Here is a 25,554-nt window from a genome sequence, read left to right on the forward strand (position 1 = left end):
CAGACTGGAAACAGAGTCCTTTCGGCGGTCTGTGTAGTGCTGTGTTTGTGTGCTTTTTGTAGTGATTTCAGTTTAAAATGGCCCCAAGCATAGTGCTGAAGTGCCTCAGTGCAAGGCGGCTGTGCCGAGCCTTGTTGAGAAAACATGCATGAGATGAGCTCCGTTCAGGCCCGGGTGCAGCGCTGAGGCCCAAAGCCCAGGATTACTGGACCAGCCACTTGCACTGCATACGGTGTCTCCACACAGAAACTCAGAAAACAAGTTCCAGGCACAGTCGCCGTGGAGGAAGTCGCCCAGCCGGGCAGACGGTCACCTTAGCCATGTCCCCGCTCCTCTGCACAGAGCAAACTGCAGATCCCAGCTTCTGGAGACCTGTGCGGGGGCTCAGAAAGCACCCAACGCACAGCGAGGTGACTCGGTAATAGGAACTGGCTTTGGAGACGATTCCCTCCCGGAGTTTCGGACCATCTCAGTGCTCTCTGCAGGGAAACAGCTGGCCTGCCCCAGCAGCCCCTTGCCAAGCTCTTGAGGCCGAAGCCAAGTATGCGTCCGGGGCCGCTCCTGCCCACTCTGCTCTGCTCTACCCCGGCTTCCATCTTCCCGCTCACGATGGACTAACCTCCTCAAAGCACGGGGCACATTCCCGTGACCTCGGGGCCTGGTGCCGAGGGCTCAGGTCCCCGCTATCCCTGAGCAGGGGAAGGGCACGCACTGCCTGCCCGGACAGGCCCGGGATAACGCGCCTCCCCCCCCCCCCCCCCCCCCCCCCCCCCCCGCCGCAGGCCCAACAGGAAAAAACACGAGGCCCCAGTCATCGAGGCCCCAGTCATCGGGGTGGAATGTCTCGTTAACACTTCGGTCTCCTCAGCCCAGATGCACAGACTGAAGCACCTGGCTCTTCTCTCCGTGCCTCCCTTTACGGCTCCCATATTTCAGCCCTGCTAATCCCCCTCTTAAGAGCTCCGTGCTGTTGTTGGGGGCAGTAACGTGTTTGTTTTTACAGCGATGAGTTACAGCCACTTGAGGCTTTCCGCAGCGGAGGTCTGACCGGCACCCCGGGCCTGACCCCGGCCCTTCCTCAGGAAACAGCTCTGCTGGCAGGGGCGGGCTCCGGGGCCAGGGAACACGTCCTGCTTTCCAGAGGCCAAGATACACCAAACCGCTGGGGAAAACAGCCCTCGGCACGGCCCTTTTAAGGATGCTCATCCCTGTGCTACGAGCAACATCTGGCCATGTCCTACAGCCACTGCTTGGCCTTTTTTTTTTAAGGGCTATCTGGAAAAATGCCAAGGAATACCACCCACCCAGCAATCAGGAGGCCTAGGACCTGCAGGCTGGTCAGCTGTGTGCCACCTCCGCTCTGGGCCTCCGTCTGCTGGCCAGTCAGTGGGCAGTCAGTGATAAACTGGCCAGCAGACAGAGGCCCAGAGCGGAGGTGGCACACAGCTGACCAGCCTGCAGGTCCTAGGCCTCCTGATTGCTGGGTGGGTGGTATTCCTTGGCATTTTTCCAGATAGCCCTTAAAAAGGGCCATCGTGAGCGGGGAGATGGAAGCCCCGGGTTATGCCACAAGAGCATCTGTTTCATTAGGGGAACGGGTACGGCACAAACGTAAAGAAGAATGCATGCCTTTGTTGAACCTGCAGACTCACCTTTACGCTTGGAATTCCATTCCTCTCTCTGCCGGAATCCTGCCAACTCTCTCATTCTCAGGCCAAACTATTCATTTTTTCTTTCAATACCTATTTGTGCCCAGTATTGGTTAATAAGTTATAGCACGTGTACTCGGTATGAGTGACTCAAGGATGAAGCGCGCAGCGCCCCGGCGTACAGGCTTTCCGGGCCGGCGGGGCAGCAGTGACCACCTCCCGGCCAGTGACCAGGTGTCCCCTCCCACTATGCGGAAGGCCTTTTAGAGGTTATGCGGCACCTCAGGTCCCCAAAGCAACCCTGCAAGGTACTTCCCTTTTTGCAGAGGGGGAAACTGGGGCTTTCGAAGGTTAAAGTAACTTGCCCAAGCCCTGGCCAGGCAGCTTAGATGGTTGGCGCATAGTCCCAATGTGCCAACGTGTGCAGATTCCCTCCCCAGTCTGGGCGCACGCAAGAACCAACAAATGAATGCATGAATAAGTGGAACAACAAATTGATGTTTCTCTTTCTCTTAAATCAATAAAATTAAAAAGAAAATTTTAATAAAAAAATAAAACAATAAATTGTAAAAAAAAAAAAAAAATTTTTAAAGTAACTTGTCTAAGATCTGAAAGCTAGAGAGTAGGGGAGGTGGGTCTGAGTCAGGCCATCCTCTCTGGCTGCTGTCTGACCAGGTCACAGGTCTCTAGGTTCCCAGAGAAACCCCATCCAGCACCAGACACCATTCTATAGGCCAGGGGCTATAGATACATACGCATCATGCCTTATCTCCCCAACTACATTATACATGCCTCTAAGAGCAGGGACTCCGTCGTTCTTTCTCTGCATCCTGACACTGGCTCAGGCAAACGAGGGACTCAAAGACCATGTGACCGGCCGAGGCTGGGCAGCGCCAATACAAAGCAAGGAAAAGTGCAAACGTGCTTTTGTAACGTGGACGCATACTGACTGAGCCGTCCCGTTTGGGAGCTTCTCAGTCCCTGTCACCACCCCTGCCCCGCCCCCCACACCACGCCGTAGCGGAAAATTCTTTGCTTTATCGAACAAACAGAAGCCACACGCCCAGAGTTTCTTCTTTATGATCTAAGCAAGAGTACAGAACACTCATTTCTGCAGCCCGGCCCAGGGTGAGGGTCTTTGGTCTGAGTGTGGCCGCCTTGGTAGAAAAGCATCTGTTTCTGACTTTGTGGCATGTCTGGAATCCAGACCTTCGCTCTCATTCCAAGCCCAGACCCCCGAGAGAGGCCACCATCACCTTAAGACAGAACACTGCAGTCGGCTCCCCAAGTCTTTTCCCACCTCCAAGTCAGCACCACCTAAATGTCTCTTCCGCCGGCCCGAAAACATCCTTATAAAAGGTAAACGTGCCGAGACCGGTTTGGCTCAGTGGATAGAGCGTCGGTCTGCGGACTGAGAGGTCCCGGGTTCGATTCCCGTCAGGGGCATGTACATTGGTTGCGGGCACATCCCTGGTGGGGGGTGTGCAGGAGGCAGCTGGTCGACGTTTCTTTCTCATCGACGTTTCTAGCTCTCTATCCCTCTCCCTTCCTCTCTGTGGAAAATCAATAAAAAAAATTAAAAAAAAAAAAAAAAGGTAAATGTGTTCCCACTGGGTGTGGGCTGCTGCTGTGGCCCATCAGCTTTCCAACATGCATCGCCTTCCTCCATCCCATACTCACTCTCTTTAGCTGGATCACATGAACGGTCTCCTTCTCAGCTTTCCCCTTCATTCCCACATGGTTATTTATATCCAGAATATCTTTCTTTCCTAATCCACCAGACTATCCGCTCCCTCATTTTGAAAGGTCACTTTCAAGTTATTCTTTCTGGAAAGCTTTCTTGAAATAAGAGGCTGCGAGCTGATTCTTTGCCCCTGGCGTTCTTTTGCTCAGGAAGACATGATTGTGAGCAAGGTTACTCACTCACCTTCCGAAAACAACACTAAACTGCTAACTAGATCAAAACGGGGCGGGGGAGCTGGCCGGGCGGCTCAGTGGAGCATCGTCCTGTACACTGAAGGGTTGTGGGTTCAATTCCCAGCAAAGCACATGGCTGGGTTTCAGTTTGACTCCCAGTTGGGGCAGGTGCAGGAGGCAGCTGATTGATGTCTCTCTCTCTCTCTCTCTCTCTCTCTCTCTCTCTCTCTCTCTCTCTCACACACACACACACACACACACACACATCAATGAACATTTCCTCAGATGAGGATTAAAAAAAAAGGGGGGGGGGTCCCTACACTAAAGCAAGCCTTCAAAAACTTCATGAACACTCTTTCAGGCAAAAGCACCATCATTTTCTTCATATAAATTTATGTTTTCATTGCAAAAGTGATTATACTCCGAACATTTGCAAATCAAGAGACCCACCACCACAGACACCGCTACCCTAACATAACAATTAGCAATTTGGGGTATTTAGTTCAATCTTCCTTCTTATATAACGGTTTAAACAGTGTTGTAATCATCGTATCTGTATAATTTGGGATCTTGCTTTATTGAACACAACACTGAAGTATGTAGTTCTGTGTTCCAGCAAAGGTCATAAACTCCATTTGTAATAGTTGTTCAACTTGACCCTGAGCACTGTCATTTACCCAACCAGTCCATGTTGAACATGTACAGCATTCCTAGTGTCTTCCTATTATGTACAGCTTTCGAGAATACTTTCAGGGTAACATGAGGCAAGCATCATTCTAGTGTTGTTCCGACCCACAGGATATACATTTAATTTACTCTGCATATGTGACTGATTGTTCAGAAAATATTTTTGCTTCTAAACTGACACTAATGCCCTTCCCATTCTTACATCAAGTCCCCATTGCAGGTTCGCTTGCATCTTTGCAGTTTGCCTTTCAAAGTTCCTATTGTCTACTTATTTAATTAGTCCATTTGATTCCCACAGCACCCGTCTGACTTTCCATAAGCAACTGCCTCCAGGAATCCACATCAAATGGGTTCTAAGCTTTCTCCACTGCCTCATCAAGAAGAGAATAAGGTGCATTCAGGGGAGGGGAAGGACTGGGTGTGAAACTGGGTGAGGTAACTTTTGATGTAATATTTGTACATTTCTCTCAAAGCAATAGATGCATCCTGAAGATGTTGTAAGGAAGTTTTCCTAAGTGGAAGAAATCACATTTTCAACACCTCTTAGAAGCTCACAATCAAAAACAAACAAGCCTAATAAAATGCAGATTTCATTTCCTTAATGAAAATAATGGCCAGCCAAAACTGGTTTGGCTCAGTGGGCAGAGCGTCGGTCTGTGGACTGAAAGGTCCCAGGTTCGATTCCGGTCAAAGGGCATGTACATTGGTTGTGGGCACATCCCTGGTGGGACAGGTGCAGGAGGCAGTTTGACTCCCAGTTGGGACAGGTGCAGGAGGCAGCTGGTCGATGTTTCTCTCTCATCGATGTTTCTAGCTCTCTAACCCTGTCCCTTCCTCTCTGTAAAAAAAAAAAAAAAAAAAAAAAAAAAAAAAAAAAAAAGGCAATAAAATATATTTTAAAAGAAAATAATGGCCATAGTCCCTTGCTTTATCTCATAACTTTGGATTTGGGAGTAAAGGACTTAAAAATGCACACACTTTAGTAAATAAAAACCCACACGGAACTAAATACAAGTCGCCTGCTCCTCGTCACAACAAAAGGCACAGCATTACACAAGTGCCTGGCGAGGGGAAGTCTGTCGCCGTATGAATCCACACACCCTGGGAAGGGAAGCCGGACAGCCTCGGAGAGCGAACCTCTTAACTGACCCAAATGGCAGGGCCCAGCAGAGGGGCGTTCACAGACACTGTCTTCCCACGGCTCCGCGTCAGCCCGAGAGGAGGCCCCTCTCGGAGGACAGGGAAAACCGCTTCCCCGGAGACCCATCCTCCGAGAGCGTGGCAGGCTAAGCCATTTTCCTTCCAGGCACCAACAGCGGGGCTGTGGGGGACTAGCTCCTTGCCTCTGCGCTGGGTTCATCACCAAGGCCGGTGTGACACAAAGTAACCACAGGGCTAGGCAGCAATGGCATTTCTAGTCTGTGCCCGCCTGAGACCGAAAAAGAGCACCTGTCACAGGCGGCCAAGAGTACAGGCAAGCTCTATTACAAAATACGTGTGCCCTGGCTGGTTTGGCTCAGTGGATAGAGTGTCAGCCTGCGGACTGAGGGGTCCCGGGTCCGGTTCCGGTCGGGGGCACATGCCCAGGCTGTGGGCTCGATCCCCAGTGGGGGGTCTGCAGGAGGCAGTCAATCGGTGATTCTCTCATCATTGATGTTTCTATCTCTCCCTCTCCTTTCCTCTCTGAAATTAATAAAAATATATTAAATACATACATATATATATATGTGGGATATATATATATATATATATATATATATATATATATATATGGGAGGGGGTATGTGCACGTGTGTCTGGGTCTCACACACTCACACGCTTGTATATGTACAAAATCCCTTTGAAGAGACAAGAAACTGATAATGGTGGCTGCCTCAGGGGAGGCAAATACGGTCAGCAGTAGAGTGAGACATTTTTTCCCTGCATGCCTTTCGTTTTAATTGAATTTTTAAAAACATATGAAGGCACCGTCCTTTCAGGAAATAAAAATCTTAAAAAATTAATTTCTAATGCTAGATCTGTCTATGTAAAAAATACTTAAGCATAGACAATTACATACCTAGTATATGCCTATTCTTTTTCTTTTTTCTTTTTCTTTTTTCAGGAAGACTATACAAGACACCATTAACAGTGGTTATCTTTGGAAAGAGGATTATTTTTACAAAGAAAAAAATGAAATGCTGGCTTCCTCTCGCAAATGGAAAAAAGTTACTAAGTGGAAAAATAGTGTTTAAGTATATGCTGCGAAAAGGACTATAAATGGGTTTTTTAATATAAACAGCAGCAGAGCCATAATTCGTGCTGTCCGCGCACACAAGCCAATCCCACCGCCCGGGAAGGCACGCGGCGTTTTGTTCCAGGATCTGGGTTCGCCTGGTAACTGCCACCTCTGCGGCCGCAGCACCTGAAGAGCAGGCGCAGACGATTTTGGGGAAAAAATGGCCTGGACGAGACTTCACAGGAAGGCAGCGCTTCCACCACAGTCCCTGCAAACGAATACTTTCCACAGACCCAGAGGAAAGACAATACGCTCAAGTGGTATTAAGTGGTCTTTTACTCGTAAGCACATTTGTAAAAGCTTAAAACGATGCACCCGAGAGCTGAGGCCGGCGAGACCTTCTGCAAATTTAGGAAAGTGACTCCCCCCAGGAACGCGTTTGGAGGCATTTAATTCCGATTTATCTCTATGCCTGACACGGGAAATGTCAGGATCCCGAGGCACAGAACACGTGCACGTGTAATCTTAAATAATGGGCAAGTACCCTTGGGTAAGAAAACAAATCCATTTTTAAATAGGGTAAATTGTTCATAATAAATGGGCTGATTTGTCCTAAAAAGCCAAATATTAAGGAAAACAAACCTATCTGCACAAGGACGCCAGGTTGCTTTGTAGCTAGCTGCTGTCTCTTGCTAATTTTGAAACAAAATGTCACACTTAATTAGCCCGGGGGAAGTGGCATTAAGGAAAAGGTCCCTCGGGCTCTATTAGTGCCCTAATGAGACGGTGGGGGAGGGGCGGTGCTGGGAGGGGAGGACATGCAGCCACCATCGCCACAGGGCAAGTCCAGGACCTGGGGGCCGCCTGGACCGATGGGGTGATCTCAGCTGCACGCTAACTGTCGGGGTGTCTGGCCACAGCTATTCCTCCTGGGTACTCGGCAGGAAACAAATGTAGCAGCTGAGCTCCGGCTCTTCCTCTGAGGTCTGAATGACATCCACGGGGGGAGAAAATATGCCCACAATATCACCTAACTGTTGTCAGTGATTTCATCACCCGCGACCAACACATGGAAGGAGGATCGATTTTCAAGAGGGCGAAAGGGGGGGAGCTTCTGCGAACTCCAGGCTGGTGAAGTGAATACCAACCCCTGAATAAGACCCCACAGCTCTCTGCAGTTATTCAACACACACTCAGGAAGAGAAGGTCCGTTTGGAAGCAAGCACGGGCTCACCAGAAATGGGTCGTTTCAAACCATCGCTCCTTGAAAGGGAAAAAGCGGATGTCTGAGTCGCTATCTGTCAAGGTCTCCTACCATAAACACATTAACTAGATGGAGAGAGAGGGGCTGGGCTTGCAGGTGTTTGGAAACTAACTAACAGGCCACCATTAGCCCGGAGGACACCTCTAGCAGCGTGTCCGGGGGACTCCAGGCCCAGGCGGAGGCAAGGTGTGGAAGGGACCGCAGAAGTGGAAGCTCAGAAGGGGCTGCGATCCGTGAGGGGCCACACTGGCAAACAAAAAGCCTTCCACAGACTGCCCGCGGGACCTTAAAGAGGGCAGGCGCAAAATCCACACCGTTCCCCTTCCTTCAGGGGGGAAAGACTCTGGAGTTTTGGTTGACAAAGAAGTCCGTCAATGCAGTGTGATTCATTCCTCAGAGGAGCGAACACAACCTCAGGCTAAGTCAAGACAACCTCTAGAACAAAGGAGACAACCTCTAGAACAAAGGAGACAACCTCTAGAACAAAGGAGGTGATAAGCTGACCCTCCGTGCTCAGGTGCGGGGATTCCCAGACGAACCTGGACAGGGTCCAGACACAGATGGCCAGGATGGGCGAGGAAACGTGAACCCACGCCTGAGAGAAATGGTCAGAGCGCCCGGGGAAGCACATTTGGCAGAGAGAGCCGTCTCCGTTCTGTGGAGGCCGCCCGTCCCCGGGGAGGGAAAGGCTGGTGTCCGCAGGGCCTGCGGGGAGGGGGTTAGGGTGTAGTCGCCTGAAATGCCTCAGCAGAGGCCGGGTGACCTCGGTGGGCCATGCTGTCACCGGGTTCGAGCGGATGACCCTCGCGGACACCTGCGGTTCTGCTGGCCCGGCGTTCTTGTCCCCCTCCCTCTGCTAGCACACCTGCTGCTCAGTCCGCCTGGATCGTGGTCCCGCCTGGCTACGCAGGTGTGCATGGGAGTCAGGGTGGCTGCCAAGCAGAGTATTACACACTCTGGCCGTACGGACAGGTTCTGGGATGGAACGGGGACCACGCTGGCCTCCCCCTGTGGGGGTCCTGAGACAACTCTCTCTGCCAAGTGAGATTCCCTGGGTCCTGCCGTCATCACTGAGAGGACCAGCCTGCCAGAGACAAGCAGAGTGCAGAGACGGGGAGGGGCAAGCTGTCCTGCGGACAGCATTTGAGCTCCCCGATCCTAAAGGTGACCCACACCTGGGCTTCTCGGCTCTAGGCGGCTGGGACACTTTCAAACTCCAGACCTCGATAAAGGGAGAGATATGGGTAAGAAAAGGTTGGGAATGTGGCAAGGAGGTGGACCAGGGACAGAGAAAGTTTCAGTGGATGGGAACAATAAATAATGAAGTCTTTTTGAACCTAAACTATCAGTTAAAACTATAGAGACATAGCTACTAAATGTAATGTGTAGACCTTATTTGAATTCAAACAAACCAACTTAAAAAAAAAAATTAGGAGAGAACTGGGGCATCTGAATGCTGACTGGATATTTGCTGATACGAAGGAATTACTGAATTGTTTGGGAATGACAGGATATTGTGTGTTTCTTAAGAGTTACTCAGTGAGATGTTTATTAAGGAAACAGATACGCCATCTGGAAGCGGCTACACTGTAGTTCAGGCAGGGATAGACTGTGGGTGTCCATGTGATCACCCTACCTGGGTGCTGGTTTACGGGCTCACTGCACTATGCCCCCTACCTGTGTGATATTTGAAGTGTTCCATAATAAAAAGTTAAAACAGCCAAAACCGATTTGGCTCAGTGGATGGAGCATCGGACAGAGGACTGAAAGGTCCCAGGTTCAATTCCGGTCAAGGGCATGTACCTTGGTTTCGGGCACATCCCCAGTAGGGGGTGTGCAGGAGGCAGAGGATCGATGTTTCTCTCTCATCGATGTTTCTAGCTTTCTATCCCTCTCTCTTCCTCTCTGTAAAAACTCAATAATATATATATATATATTTTTTAAAGTTAAAAACAAATGGCAGGAGAAATATGCACAAACCAATGTCTCTTACTACTCTCTCCCAGCTCAAAAGTAAAACTAGAATCCATTCAGTAACCCTGAACACCAATTAAACAAAGAGCTGGCCTGCAGTTCTATTCACATTCAAAGACATAGGTGCGTCCTCAAAGCAACACCTGACAAGTAGTTACTGGCATCCTAGTAAGAAGCTGAAGGGAAACTGGATTCTGCGATAGGCCGCTAGATGTAAAGAACCAGGTGTGTGTGTGAGGGGAGGGGGGGGGAGGAAGAAAGAAAAAAGCTGAAATTCTTTCCTCCTCCTGTAATATGAATAACCATAAATATGGAATGAAACCCAAGAGCCTGGAGTAAACATTTAAATGGCACTTACAATGCTCCAGGCACTGTTCTAAACACTTTTCAAATGTTAACTCATTTAACTCTTAACGTTCCTGTATCGAAGTCTCCATCTTATTGACCAGGGACCAGTGACACACCTGTTAGGTAACCTGCACCAAAGACACATTGCTAGGAAGTGACTCAAGCCCTAGGCCGTTTGGCTCAGTGGATAGTGTCGGTGTGGGCCGCAGACTGAAGGGTCCCGGGGTGCATTCCAATCAAGGGCACAGTCAAGGGCACGTACCTCGGTTGCAGGCTAGATCTCTAGAGCTTGTGTGGGAGGTAACCAATCGATGTGTCTCTCTCACATCGATGTTTCTCTCCCCCCCCCCCCCTCTCTCTCTCTCTCTGTCCCTTCCCTTCCCACTCTCTCTAAAAATCAAGGGAAAAAATATCCTCGGGTAAAGATTAACAAAAAGAAAGAAAGTGATTCAAACCCAGGAAATCCAGACCCAGCATCCATACTCATCCGCTACGCAACAGACTTTCAGCATTCACTTATAATACTGGAATAATTTTGAAGGCCTGTGGATATAAATGCTATCAGTTGCAGTCAAGCACGTGCCCAAAGCTGGAAAAGACTGCCCTCACACCCGCAATCACTGCCATTCAGAGCTCAGAGGGTAACACTGCGATTTTCCCTTACTGCACGTTGTTCTGCCCAATCTTTGTATTTCACATCAAACCCCGAAAAATGAGTAACAGATGAGGCAGCTGCGCTGTGAGCGACCACGATCAAAAGCAAACTGTCTTGACCTGATCTCATTTAAAGGGGGAAAGAAGGCAACGTCTTCTGATTTTAAACAGACTAAATCCATTCAGATTTTTATCCCAGGGATATTGACCAAAAAAGACAAATAAAAAACGGCAAACCCGACTCATCTGGATAAAATTCTCCTAGAAAAACAAAGAGGGAAACCCTACCCCTCGGAGAGCAAGACTCACCACGCCCTGTTTTAGGACTATTCAGCAGTGATCCAAGATAAAGCATTATTAAATTCATACTTGAGTTTACCTGTAATGAGTGTTGTGTGACAGAAAGGAAGGCCTAAGCGGAGGCTTACATTGTTTTTTTACAAAGGATTTTACGAAGAGTAGGACATACAAAAATACATTGTGTATCTGCTCCAAGCGTTATGTCCGGCAAGCGGCAGAAAATTTATGTTTGTGTTTAATCACGTATGCCACAGAACAAAAGTTTCCATTACAGGGCTTCGCTCCGGAATAGCAGCACTCAAGCAACTTTCAATTACTCCACTTCTGACTTGTCATAAAGCAGAAAGCACATGTTTGAAATTTCACTGGAAGTCAGAACAGCAGTTTCTGAAAACCTCATAAAAGGGAGGACGGATTTCGTCCGAGGCTCTCGGCAGGATACCTGAAGTTCAGTGTTGTCTCTGAACAAAAGCACCGAAGCAGCCCCCGGGCTTTGCATAGGATGAAGGGGACTTGGGGGCTGCTCCGCAGACTGATCTAAAAAAAGAAGCCAAATCATTAAAAGGCCCTTAAAAACCACCGCCACCGCCACCAAAGGCTGCAGCAGGAAAGCTCTGGCTCCCCTGGCTCCCAAGAAACAGCAAATGCTTTAAGAGCAGTTCAACTATAATACCTCAGGCTCATTTCAGAGTCTATGCATATCTAGAGAGAGTCCACACCCAGAGCCATTTGTTAAAAAGAGAGCGTCCAGCTCCCTCCTCTTCCACGGAGGGTGTTTGATGTGAACAGGTTTTCAGACAGGATTTCGTGAACAGAAAGGACTGAGCTGAATGTAAGGGAGTTCCGCTGAGACCTCTCATCCAACGCGGTGACCCTGACACCTAATCATCGGTTCTCTGTGCTTCCATCCTCCAACTCAGACACACTTTGAAAAATTAAAACGCTTAATGTCTACGGATCACTAGGTGCTGGAAGGCGTAATATGCATGCGTGTGGAGTTCCCTGGGAGAAAGGGGTTACAGAAACACCAATCATGCATGAACTAAAAAAGTGTAGGATGATAGGTCTGCAGACAGGAGGCTATTTTAATGGTCTGAGATTTTTGACGTTTCAAAAAATGGAGTGGAGTCTTTTCCTATTTTTAAGCACAAAATTACAGGGCAATGGGGTTTCCCATTCATTTGCTCGTTTAAGTGCTCTTTAAGGCACTCATTAGCAAACAAAAACAAAAACGCCCACATACTGTAGATATTATATACAATTAGACCTTTCAATTAAGGCCCGACTCCAATAGTAAATTTTTAAGTCAAAGCTAAGTACTCGGGAAAGTGCACGTTCCAACGCACAGGACGTGGACACCACTGTGCTTTCCAGTTACCGAGCCCAAAGTCACACACACGCTGCTTCCTGTGATCCAATTCTCAGCACCTACCCACTGACCGACTTCCCTTCCCTTGGGCTGGCTTCTGTCCTCAAGGAGCTTACTGTCTAATGAAAAAACAACAACAAAAACATAAAACACCAGAGGCTAAAGGCTAGCACACGTATGCACATGACATCCTACCCAGAGGACACAGAGGCAAGAAAGCTTCTTAGAGCAGGGAAACTGGGACTGAGTTTGAAAGCTCCCAACTCAGCCAGGTGGGAGAAGGGAGAGAACATCGCACAGGTGGGAGATGAGGGAGAAGAACAGACTGAGCATGCTCTAGACTAGAGCAGCGGTCGGCAAATTGCGGCTCTAGAGCCACATGCGGCTCGCGAGACACGGTCTGCCGCTCTGTTGACTAATGAGTTTGCCGACCACTGGGATAGGGGCTTAATCACAAGGAACAACAACAGCCTGTAATTATTGGAATCGAGAGTCTAGGTTAGAGCCGTGGTCGGCAAACTCATTAGTCAACAGAGCAGCAAACCGTGTCTCACGAGCCGCAGGTGGCTCTCAAGCCGCAGTTTGCCAACCACGGCTCTAGAGCAGCGGTCACCAACCGGTGGTCCACAAGGTCCGAGAGGTTGGTGACGGCTGCTCTGGAGTCTGGACCTGACCCCAGAGACTATGGACTACTGAAGAATTCTTTTTTTTTTTATTGATTTTTTTACAGAGAGGAAGGGAGAGAGAGAACTAGAAACGTCGATGAGAGCAAAACATCGACCAGCTGCCTCTTGCACACCCCCAACCGGGGATGTGCCCGCAACCAACGTACATGCCCTTGACCGGAATCGAACCCGGGACCTTTCAGTCCGCAGACCGACGCTCTACCACTGAGCCAAACCGGCTTCGGCTACTGAAGAATTCTTAAGCAGGAGGATAACATGATCCGAGTAGTCTCAGGGGCTTACCATTCGCGCGGGCAACAGTCCAGAGCAGTGCCGATCAGGCTGGGTGTGCAGTCCAGTGCCTGTCCAGGAGTTGTTTGTTACTGGCCCGAGGCAACAGGCAAGGACAGGAATTAAGAAGGAGCACTTAGCCAAAACCGGTTTGCCTCAGTGGACAGAGCGTCGGCCTGCGGACTGAGAGGTCCCGGGTTCGATTCCGGTCAAGGGCATGGACCTTGGTTGCCGGCACCTCCCCAGTGGAGGGTGTGCAGGAGGCAGCTGATCGATGATTGTCTCTCATCGATGTTTCTAACTCTCTATCCCTCTATCTTCCTCTCTGTAAAAAAAATCAGCCTGTGATCAATGAGCTCGTCTTATTAAACAGGACAGAGGCCAGCCTATGGGTTGTCAACTCAGTGGGCAGTTGCAGGTGATTCAAGCTGTATAGGAAGCATGTGTGGGAAGGCCAGGTGTATTGGTGTGTGACTGACTGAAAATTAACAACACAAAATAAAACTGATAATTGTCTACAGTGTGAGAAGCTAGTCTAGAGCAGTGTTTCCCAAACTTTTGGCATATGTGTACCCCTTCTATAATTTTCGTAACACTGAGTACTCCTCGTCAAAAAAAAAAAAAAAAATGGATGTATTAGGCGCAGCTAAGCACGGTGCAGTGCATATCCCCACCAAACTCTGGTGCAATGTGTACCCCCACCAACTCTTCCCGTACCCCTGGGGGTACGCGTACCACACTTTGGGAAACACCGGTCTAGAGAATCCCTTCAGAGGTCAGCATGGGAAGGAAGCAAGGAGCTCCAGGAGAAGGCTGCTCGTACACAGTGGTCTGAATGAAACCTGAGCTCCAGCAGTGATGATAGGGATGAAGAACAGAAATAAAAAAAAAAAAAAAAAGAAAGAAAGAAACTAGACCACCAACTTACACCATACACAAGAATAAACTCAAAATGGATAAAAGACTTAAATGTAAGTTGTGAAGCCATAAAAATCCTAGAAGAAAACATAGGCAAAAAAATATCAGACATCTCATGTAGCAAATTTTCACTGATACAACACCTAGGGCAATAGGAACAAAGGGAAAAAATAAACGAATGGGATGACATCAACACAAAAAGCTTCTGCACAGCAAAAGAAACCAGGATCAAAATGAAAAGGGAACCCAACGAATGGGAGAACATATCTGCCAATGATACATCTGATAAGGGGTTAATTTCTAAATATGTAAAATACTCATAGAACTCAACAAAAGGAAGACAAACAAATCAAATTTTAAAAAACGGGCAGAGGACCTAAATAGACACTTCTCCAAAGAGGGCATACAAATGGCCAAGATATATGAAAAAAATGCTGAAGTCACTAATCATCAGAGAAATGCAAATTAAAACGACAATGAAGTGCCACCTCTCACCTGCCAGAATGGCTACCATCAACAATCAACTAACAATAAGTGCTGGCGAGGATGTGAAGAAAAAGGAAACCCTAGTACACTATTGGTGGGAATGCATACTGGTACAACCACTATGGAAAATAGTGTGTCGTTTCCTCAAAAAATTAAAAATGGAACTGCTATTTGACCCAGTAAGACACTTCTAGGAATATATCCTAAGAAGCCTGAAACACCAATAAGAAAGAAAATATGCACCCCCTATGTTCATAGCAGCATTATTTACAATAGCTAAGATCTGGAAGCAGCCCCAGTGCCCATCAGCAGATGAGTGGATACAAAAGCTGTGGAACATTTACACAATGGAACGCTATGCAGCCGTCTGAGACAACATGGAGAGACCTGGAGGTTATTATGCCAAGTGAAATTAGCCAGTCAGAGAAAGACAACTATCACATGATCTCACTTATATGTGGAATCTAATGAACAGAAGCAACTGAAAGGCAAAATAGATCCAGAGACATGGAAAGGACTGAGGATTCTCAGAGGGAAGGGCAGGGGAGAGGGGTGTTGGGAAGAGATTAACCAAAGAACTTCTATACACGTATGCGTAGCCCATGGACACAGCCAATAGTGTGGCAAAGGCCTGGGGAGGTGGTAGGAGTAGGGAGGAGAGGGTCAATGGGTGGAAAAAGGGGTCATCTGTAACACTTTCAATAATAAAGATAAATTTTAAATAATAATAAACTCACTGCCATTTTCCTTCAGTGCCTTTGAATAAGCATAATGGCAGATTAATAAACTACAGAAAACGGAGTGCCCTGGTGGTTAACTGCTCGCTGGGAATTCAGAACGTGAAGAAACCAACACATCCTATGCCAGGCCCGTGCTGTCCCCTGAAGCGATACCATGCAGTAGGAGCTGGTCTCCTTCAGAGTGGGGCCCAGCCCTATCGGATACAAAGCAGACCCCTCCCACCCAGGGACTCTTCACCCCTCACCCCTGCTGTAAACAATAAAAAGCCTTCTTTCTCCAATGTGTGCTGATATGAAACCAAGAACCCCCATCCAAAGGAAGAGTGATAAAAAGAAGGTAAGAAAGAAAGAGTCGACTAGACTAAAATCCATGACCCTAACCTCAACCCCTCTGCTTTTCTCTGTGCTCTGGTTCGCATTTCAACCCTTATCAAAGACAAATTAATTAGCAGGAGCTGTGGACAGCTCTTCAGCGGGCCTCTGCGGCCAACTGCAAGACCCGGATTAAACCTGCAGAGGCTGCAAGTCTGAGCAAAGCCACCCGACAGCATTCCGGAGCTGGGAGGGGAGGCGGTTCCGGGAGGGGGTGAGGTGTATACTGCTCCGGGACCCAGAGCGGTCCACTTCCTCCCACGTGGAAGGGCAGCAATCCGCGACTTCCCTGCGGCCCAGCGGGAAGCAGCCGTCGGCAGAAGACATGCTTAACAGCTTTGCACACCACGGAAGCATCACCAAGTGCATAATTAATCTCTCTCAGGAAGAGTGCCTCCTCGTCTTAAAGTCGCTGCCCTTTAGCATGCCGAGGCCTCACGGACCTGCCGCCTCTGTGTCACAGGCAAATACAAGTGTGGGGCTCCGTCATTATCAGCACTGTCAGCATTTTAAGGAACGGTACTTTTTTTTTTTTTTATAATTAATTTGCTTTTGTTTCATTCTTCCAGGTCTTTCTACTCAATTATAACCTTTTCGAGGGCAAATCTTTCAACTGCTGAACTGTATGCCCTTGTATGTTTATAAAAGGCATTTGTTTGGTTGGCCCTGACCAGTTTGGCTCAGTGGATAGAGCGTCAGCCTGCGGACTGAAGGGTCCCAGGTTCGATTCCCGTCAAGGGTACGTGCCTTGGTTGTGAGCACATCCCCAGTGGGGGGTGTGCAGGAAGCAGCTGATCGATGTCTCTCCCTCATCGATGTTTCTGACTCTATCCTTCTTCCTTCCTCTCTGTAAAAAAAAATAATAATAATAATATATATTTTTACAAAGTCATTTATTTGGAAAGTTAAAAAAGAAATACACCTCATCACAGCTTTGCCATTCTATGGTGTGCTAGATCCCAAAGGCTCAAGCTGTGACACGAATTACTAAATCCCATGACAATGTGTTAACAAAGAACAGCCAGCACACACCGTATGCCATGCACGTGTACATTATCTCGTGTAGCCTTTACACCAATCCCGTAAGGCAGGTGCCATCATCATCTCCACAGACACGTAGGGTGACCTGCGGAAGGAGCAGAGCTAACAAACAGCAGAGCCAGGATCTGAACCGCGGCCGATGGACAAGAGCCCGGCTGAAGATAGCTTCCTTATGCAGAGGAGAAACATGAGATTAAAAAACGCATTACACGTAATGGAGCACGGAAAAAGCCTCTTAAGGAAAATTGCTCTTATTACTTTAACTGGACTGTTGTCTTTTATCAGACGGATCCAAGTGGTGGGAACACAGTCCAGGGAGGGAACCGCTCCTGGCCGGTGCGGGCTCCTTACACAGAAGGCAGGAAACCCCGATTTTCAAAGTTGTGCCTTTTTGCCATCTCTGACCACCTTGATCGTAGCTGGTCTGTGAGTGTTGTAGAATGGTCCTCTTCGTGGCCAGGCTATTTGGATTTGAGGGAGAGAGAGATGGGAGAGATGGAGCGGTGAGACTGTTTGGGTTGGTACCAAATCTCGCCCCATCCAGAGGGATTCAGGTGAGCTCTAGGCCGCCCCCGCAGGGCAAGCAACCCACATGGGGCAGCAAGAAGGTGCCACCTATCCTATTATGGCAGGTAGACCGGGGATCCTGGACCAGAGTCCGCCGTTGCGGCCGCTCTCCTGCCCCGGCACGCTCTCCCTTCCCCTTTGTCAGGCAGGACGCCCCAGAGCCACGCCAGAGCCTGCAAACCTGCGCCCTTTGATGTCAGCACACCCACAGGGACCAAATGTTTCCCATCAGGCATCCAGCCCAGGCAGAGCGGAGTCCTGTGGCTTTAAAACCCAAACCAGGGCTCTCCTCTGTGATGCGGAAGTAGATCCTGGAGATCAGCTCTCTCCGGTTCTGACAACTCAGTAACTCCTAATGGGATAGATCAGAAATCCCCAAAGTCCAAATTTTCACCCCTTTCCAACTACTTCTCACAATCTCTCTCTCCAGAAATCGGAAAAATGTCTGCCAACAAAACAAAAAGCAAACCTACTTCAAACAAGTCTAACTGCCTTCACTTCAGGATTATGTTTCCTCACAAAACTGCTCTTGTAAATTCAAAGTTCTGGTATCATCTAATTACAATTCCTGTACAGCTTTTTATATGCGTGTACTTGGAAGCCAAAAAAATGAGGCTTCCATTGCTTTTGCACCTACCACTAAAGCAAGTGGGAACAAGAGGATCAATAATTCCGTCAAGAATTATTTTAAAAGATGCTGGAATTCTTTTATTTGCTGTTTTCGCACAGCTCCAGTCAAGATGCGAGAAGCTAGGTAAAATGCAGGCTTAACATATATGGTCATCCCCAGACTTGCTTACTACACAAAAGGGGAAATTAATAAAAGAAGAAAAGAAGAAATACCACACAGCATTTTCTTTCCCCACCATAATTTTTCAATTTTCTTTAGAGAAATGCCAGCCAATAACTAATTAGAACCATATCCTTTGTTATCCCAATGGGAAGTATACGAATGGTCTTAAAGAAAAAATGTTAATGAGGGCTTTTAAAAAATTAGTAATCTGGAACTTTTGGTTTATCTTCAGTGTAAAACAAAATTCTGTTCTTTAAAAGCTATTTTTGTAGTTGGTGAAACACAAACATGGTCCATCAACAAAAAGGTAACTGTTGCCTGGCCAGTTTGACTCAGTGGATAAGAGCATGGGCCTATGGACTGACAGGTCCCGGGTTCCATTCCAGTCAAGGCCACATGCCCAGGTTTTGGGCTTCGTCTCCATTAGGAAGCGTGCAGGAGGCAGTCGATCAATGATTATCTCTCATCGTTGGTGTTTCTATCTCTCTCTCCCTCTCCCTTCCTCTCTGAAATCAATGAAAATATAACTTAATAAAAAATTTTTTAAAAAGTAAGTTGTGCCGAAACCAGTTTGGCTCAGTGGTAGAGTGTTGGTCTGCGGACTGAAAGGTCCCGCGTTCGATTCCGGTCAAGGGCATGTACCTTGGTTGCGGGCACATCCCCGGTAGGTCGATGTTTCTCTCTCATCGACGTTTCTAGCTCTCTATCTCTCTCCCTTCCTCTCTGTAAAAAATCAATAAAATATATTTTTTTTAAAAAAAAGTAAAGTAAGTTGTTCATCCACCCAGCACCCTGAACTAGGGGTGCCCTGCACTTTTCACTGTTCTTATCATGGAAGTGGCATCACAAGCACCCCTATCTCCAACAAGAAAGACAAAAGCTGAAAATTACTGAAAAGGAATTCGTACATCTCTGGTGTCAAGAGGGAAAGTGAGTGCACAGCTTTTGTAATTTTCAAGAGTATGTTTTCCGTGAGAAACACAGCCAGAGTCCTGTTACCTGGTCGTGTCACCTCAAATAAGAATGTCTCTGGCATGGGGTCTTGAGTTACCTATTCATGAACATCTAAGAACAGAAACCACAGCCTCAAAACTGGACTTGTTTTAGAGAACTAAGTACACAGAAAAACTCTGAGCAAAAAGTAAGATGTTTAAAGACAAACGCACCATGGTTTGAGCATGTGTAGCATTCTGAGCTATATTGTCAACTGAGGGTCTGCCTTCTGTCATCCAGACTCATCCGGGTGGAATCAGCAGGTTTAGACTGGGGCCTTAGACCACTTTTTTTCTCTCTCCATGCAAAGCAGGCATGGCCTATGTCATATCAAATATTCTTTTTTTTTTTTATAAAAAGCTTCAAGCATGGTGGAAACATCTCAATTTGCTCCACAGTTTTACTCTCCAACGAATTTATTTTCCCCACTGTGAAAATCACAGTAGGCGCTAGGTCTGTCACATTTTATCATCACTGTATGCTTGCAAAAGCTGGAAGTCGCCGGGGTTGCCCAAAAAGGACATGATTTACACAGACTCCGGTCTGTAACAGACACTTGTCATGAGGATGGAAATATTACTTGGTAAATCACTTTCTGAAGATGATTCCTACCCAAAAGGCCTATAAAAGCAACCCCTAAGGAAACAAAGGGTTCCACGCTGTAAAGCAAAAGTGGGCTAGCCATTCATACGAATGCACTACCAAACACATAAATCACAGATGGGCAGAATCACCTAAAAAAAAAAAAAAAAAAAAAAAAAATGGCTAACATGCCAGGGTTTGCCTCTGTGTGGGTCGTGAGCCCGTGTCTTTCCAGCGTTACACGTACAAGCTGCATTTGTTAAACTGTATTTCATCCTTTAAATCCCACGTCTGTACCTTACCCTGCCTCGGGACGGATGATTTACTGGAGACGTTTGGGGTCACAGTCTAAGCCGCTTGCTCTCACTAAATCTAAATCATGCCTCCCCACAAGAATCTACACACGCGGGAGGAACACACGGCATGCCGTTCCCACCCTCCCCAGAGAACCCAACGGCCCCCAGAGCCGCCCTCCTCCTGCTCACGCACGGAGCTTCTCGGACAGGGACGGGGCTGAACGCACACGCTGCATACGAGTTCGGCAAGAGCACCCCAAAACTTTTTGTTTGGACTCCTGACTAAAGTTTCTGAATTCACTGGATTAAAACAAACATCTTCAGAAACCCAACCTCACTTCAGCAGCAAGCTGGGAGGAAGGAGAAGTTGACAGCGAAGTATATTCGCATCCTCGGCCCGCCAGTCAACCCACACCTATGGGATCAGTTCAGCATTTCCTGCCAAGACGACAGTGCTTGGCCCACCAACCGAGCAACTAAGACCGGCGAGGACAGGTCTGCTCCTGTGCCTGGGAGGCGGCTGCAGAGGATGGCTGGACAGACAGACGGGGAAAAGCTCCCGGGTGGCCACCAGGTCAGGCCGGGGTGCAGAGCCAGTGAGAAAGGGAGAGAGGAGCGAGCTGAGCTCCCTTCTTGCCCAAAGCCATGGTCAGCGAGCCTGACCTCGGCCTCCCGGTGCAGGGTCCCAGGGCGGAGAGGTCCCAGAAAAGCAGATATCTCTGGGAAAGACAACAAACTCCCCGGTTTGGGCATTATGGGCAGGGGGCTGGCGCCCTCTCCCACCCACTACAGCTATCCGAGAGGGGGCCAGTGGCTGAGGGACCAAGAGGCCTCTCCCTGCATCTCTGCCCGGTAGGGGTCACGGGGTCAGGACCCCTTACTGGGGGGCTCCCAACTTGTGCAGACAGGGCTCTCCACTCCTCAGGACGCAAGCCGGGTTTGGGGGCCCGAAGGGTGTCCAACTTTCCCGTCAGGCGCGGCCTGGCATAGGCACCAAGGAGTTGTTGCCTCGGGAGACCCAACCCGGCGGGGTCCCAGGATTGGGGGGTGGCGGGGAGCACGGCCAGAGGAAGGTGAGACCGAGGGGCGGGAGGGGGGCTGCGTGCAAAGATGGAGGAAGGGACAGAGGGGCCGGACAGCGGGTGAGGGGGCGGCGGGAAGCCGGGTCCCGGGGACGCGCGGGGCGTGCGCCCAGGCCGGGGGCGCCGCCGGCCGCCGAGGCCCGCGCCGCTCACCTTCCGGTGCTTCTCCTTGTAGGGCAGCGCCAGCCACGGCATGTCCCGCACGAAGTCCTGCCACTGCCGCTGGTCCTGGTCCGAGGACACGAAGACGATCTCCAGGCGGCGCCGCGAGTCCGGCTCCGCGGCCGCCCCGGCCCCCGGCCCAGCTCCGCCGGCCCCGGCCCCGGCCCCGGCCCCGGCCCCCGGCGCGGCCGCCGCGTCCCCCCGCAGGCGGCCGTAGAAGGCGGCCAGGCTGGCGCTGAGCTGCGCGCAGGGGGCGCTCAGGCTGCAGCCGAAGTAGAGCCCGAGCAGCGAGATGCCGCGGGCGCCCAGCGAGTGGACGTCCACCTCCTCGCCGCCGCCCGTCACCAGCTTCTCGCCGAGCAGCTCCTCCAGGAAGCCCGACATCCTGGCCCTCCGCAGCCAGCCCCGGCACCGGCCCCGGGCGCGCAGGCGGCGGCCACCCGCTCCCCTCGGTCCGCGCGGCGGGCGGAGGCGGCGGCAGCAACGGCGGCCAGAGGAGAGCCCCGCCCACATGAGGGAAGCTCCGCCCATACGAGGGGAGCCCCGCCCACGCCGGCCGCCCACACCATGCCCCTCCGAGCCGCCCACAAGAGAGGAGCCCCGCCCACTCTGGCCGCTCAGGCCACGCCCTCTCCGTGGTCAGCGCTGCCCGCCGGTCCGCTCCAAGCTGGGCACCGGCTTGCAGCCCAGACCTGGACGCTGACCAGCACGCTCCGCTCCGACAGGAATGCCTGGCGCCTAATGAAGAGGGAAGGGTTCCCTGAGCCCGCCCTTCTAGGGCGACTTAGCCTTACCCTTCCATCCCAAATTCTCAGTTCTCTCCCGACTTCTCCAAAGATCCCCATGGCCCCCCACTCGAGTTCTGTTACCCTTTCTTATTCCTCCCTCCTCTCTCTCCCTGCACCACGCATAGCCCTTTGCCGTCTTGTTCCCACTGGCCTCCCCCTGGGAAGGCTTATAGGACTTACCACCTTCATGGCAAGCATTTTCTCTGGCCAGGTCTTGAACGACACTTATTTTTCTGTGGGTGTGTTTTCTGTTCTCTAAGAGGATTACTGTATTTCTTGTGTCATTTCTTTTTTAAATATATTTTATTTATTTTTTACAGAGAGGAAGGGAGAGAGTTAGAAACATTGATCAGCTGCCTCCTGCACACCCCCCACTGGGGATGTGTCCACAACTAAGGCACATGCCCTTGACCAGAATCAAACCTGGGACCTGTCAGTCCTCAGGCCAATACTCTATCCACTGAGCCAAACCGGTTTCGGTTCTGATCTGGTGCTAGGCACACATGGGGGATCCATCATACCTGTGGGTGGATCGCAGGCCACCCTGTGGGATTTCAGTCCACAGCCTGCAGTGGCCGGCCGTTGGCCACCAGCGAGTGGCTGTCTTCCATCTCCACTGAGGTATGCTACGGATGCCGCATGCATTTAGGTCAATGCTGGCTGCTCTTCAGAATGCTTCCATCCCTATACCAGGTATGTTGGTCAATGAGAAAAATTCTAGGGAGTTTTTTTGTTTCCAGTTGGCAAGACGCTCCCCTATGCTTAGAGAGAACATGGATTAAACAGGTGGTCTGTGGCAAGTCTTCCAGCCACACACACGAAAAATATAATGTGTATCGCGACCATCCGCACTTAGGACCTTCAATGTGTGTCAGCTCAGAAACCAACAACGCGGTAAAAAGAAAAAAACAAACAAAAAACCGCTCTTCTCAAAGGCTTCCACCGGTCTTTCTGAAGTTATTTATTGGATATTTACCGCCATCTAATGGAAAGAGTGAAAAAAGAAAATGACGAGAAAAAGCTGAATGAGTTCATCACCACCAAACCAGGATTACATGAAATGCTGAAGGGTATTCTTTAAGAAGAGGAAGAAGAAGAAAAAGGTAAAGGTGAAAATTATGAACAACAAAATGACAATAAATACATACCTACCAACAAGTGAATCTAAAAATCAAGTGAATAAAAAAATCTGATGAACAGAATGGACTGATGAATATAATGGAATCAGGGAGGGACATAGAAAGAGAGTAGAATGATAATTCTCGGGGGAAGGGGATCTGAGGGGTGTGGGAAGACATTGAACAAAAGTCTTACACCTATGGATGAAGACAGAGGTGGGAGGTGGGGGGTGAGGGTATGGGGTGGGGTAGGGAATCAGGTGGAGGGGAGCTATGGGTGGAGGGGGAAGAGGAACACCTGTAATAATCTGAAAAATAAAGATTTTTTTTTAAATGAGATCTTCGGAGGCCAATACTATTTGAAAAGAGATTCTTGGCCGCCAAACCGAAATTTTATTCATAGCAGCTTCACACACAAACACACACGCAAATCACAGCACGCTTTATAGAGTCCACGTAAACCCCAGATTATAACCATAAGCTTTTGGCACAAATTTTCATGCCTAAGGTTCTCAATTTTTCTAGGATAGAACCAGGAATTTTGCTGGTTTTCAGCTCAGTGAAATGTTACCACATAAACCCGTGCGGGAAGTGGAGGTGAAAACCAAGAGAAAACTGGCAATCTCTAAAAAATTATGTTCATTTTCTTAATGTCTACTTAATATTGCTGCTCGTTTCACAAATAGGATCAAGGAAGAACCATATCACAAAGGCAAATTCTGAGTTAATTTTCAGAGTGTCACGCCAAAATTCTGTGCCATTCAGGGACAGTATTACCGACAGTCCTTGGGTTACGTCGGACTCAGAGTAGTTCTTGTGGTTACATCACCATCTCCCATTTATTTATTTATTTATTTTTAAAAAAGTGCCGAAACAGGTTTGGCTCAGGGGACAGAGCATCAGCCTGTGGACTGAAGGGTCCCAGGTTTGATTCTGGTCAGGGGCACATACCTTGGTTGCAGGCACATCCCCAGTAGGGGCTGTGCAGGAGGCAGCTGATGGATGTTTCCCTCTCATCGATGTTTCTTTCTATCCCTCTCCCTTCCTCTCTGTAAAATATAAAAAAAGAAGTCCAGTCATTTCGACGTATGTACATATGTGCTTTATGTTTTTTATTATTTATTTACCACAAGAAAAGGTCAGGAATTGTTATCTTTCTTTTAATTTTTTTTTTTTTTTACTGTTTCACTTCATTACTGCTGTGTATGTGCTCCATGTGAGTGACATAGAATAGGTGCTTATGTAAGTGGGTTCCAACTTACGATGAAAATCGAGTTATGTTGCGCTGTAGGAACAGATCTCCAATGAAACCCGAGGACCTACTCTATTATAAAACACAGGAAGCATCATTTTTCAGTGAAAACGTGTTAAAGCACCTGGCCAGCATGGCTCAGTGGTTGAGCTTCGACCTATGAACCAGAGGTCATGGTTCGATTCCCAGCCAGGGCACATGCCTAGGTTGCAGGCTGGGTCCCCAGTGTGGGACATACAGCCAATCAGTGAATCTCTATCAACACTGACATTTCTATATATCCATCCCTCTCCCTTCCTCTCTGAAATCAATAAAAATATCCTATATAATAAAAGCCTAATATGCAAATTGTTCGACCAGCAGTTCCACAGCTTGCTATAACGAGCGTTGACCATCAGGGGGCGGTGCAGAACATGGCGGGGCCACAGCCACCATGACCACAAGAGCCGGGCGGGTTCCTCATGGGTTCCTGTAGGAGTGGTCTGCGAGGCTGATGGGAAGAGCATGCTGTGCCACTGGGCGGCCCAGAGGCCCACGCTACACCCTGGCCCACAGAATCCGGCCACACTCACCACATCTGCATGGGGACTCAGGCTGTGACTCAGGGAAGAGGGGGGTATACAGGGTGGCCCCGGGGCCCAGGTGCTGCCCAAGGCCCAGAAGTCAGCTGAGACCTGCTCTTTTACGCCAGATGCTCACCCTTCAATCACAGACCAGACCTAGGGACTGCACCCATGCATGAATTTCGTGCACAGGGCCTCTAGTGTATTTATAAGAAAACATGGTAAAGCTATTAAAACAGACATTAAATTATTTGATATCTTCCAATATTCTATAAGTACCTAATAGATTCATGCTTTAGCTTCTCACCCAAATCCTAGTTGAAAAGCCTGTGAGTGAGTTATAGCAGGCACCCTTGAAAGCATGTGAGACAGATAGATTCCTCTACTCTAACATTTTTCAAGTGAACACTGAAGAAATATGAAATGACGATAAGCTTTTATATCCTACAGAAGCCAAAGGACAAT

At 48.9% G+C, this 25,554-nt stretch overlaps 1 protein-coding gene across 2 annotated transcripts in view; it reads right to left on the bottom strand.

Moving 5' to 3' along the window:
- The window catches only part of NXN (nucleoredoxin), a 152,219-nt gene extending 130,343 nt beyond the window's left edge, over positions 1-21,876 (bottom strand). The window contains exon 1 of one of the 2 annotated variants that reach the window (XM_036408418.2): positions 21,360-21,876. In XM_036408418.2, coding sequence (XP_036264311.1) covers positions 21,360-21,752 — 393 coding nt within the window. In that variant the 5' untranslated portion in view covers positions 21,753-21,876. The remainder of the gene's footprint in view (positions 1-21,359) is intronic. The other variant, XM_036408417.2, reaches the window with a different exon arrangement.
- Positions 21,877-25,554: the final 3,678 nt, after the last annotated feature.

This window comes from Pipistrellus kuhlii, unplaced genomic scaffold (genome assembly GCF_014108245.1).
Source record: "Pipistrellus kuhlii isolate mPipKuh1 unplaced genomic scaffold, mPipKuh1.p scaffold_m20_p_39, whole genome shotgun sequence".
Taxonomy (NCBI): domain Eukaryota; kingdom Metazoa; phylum Chordata; class Mammalia; order Chiroptera; family Vespertilionidae; genus Pipistrellus; species Pipistrellus kuhlii.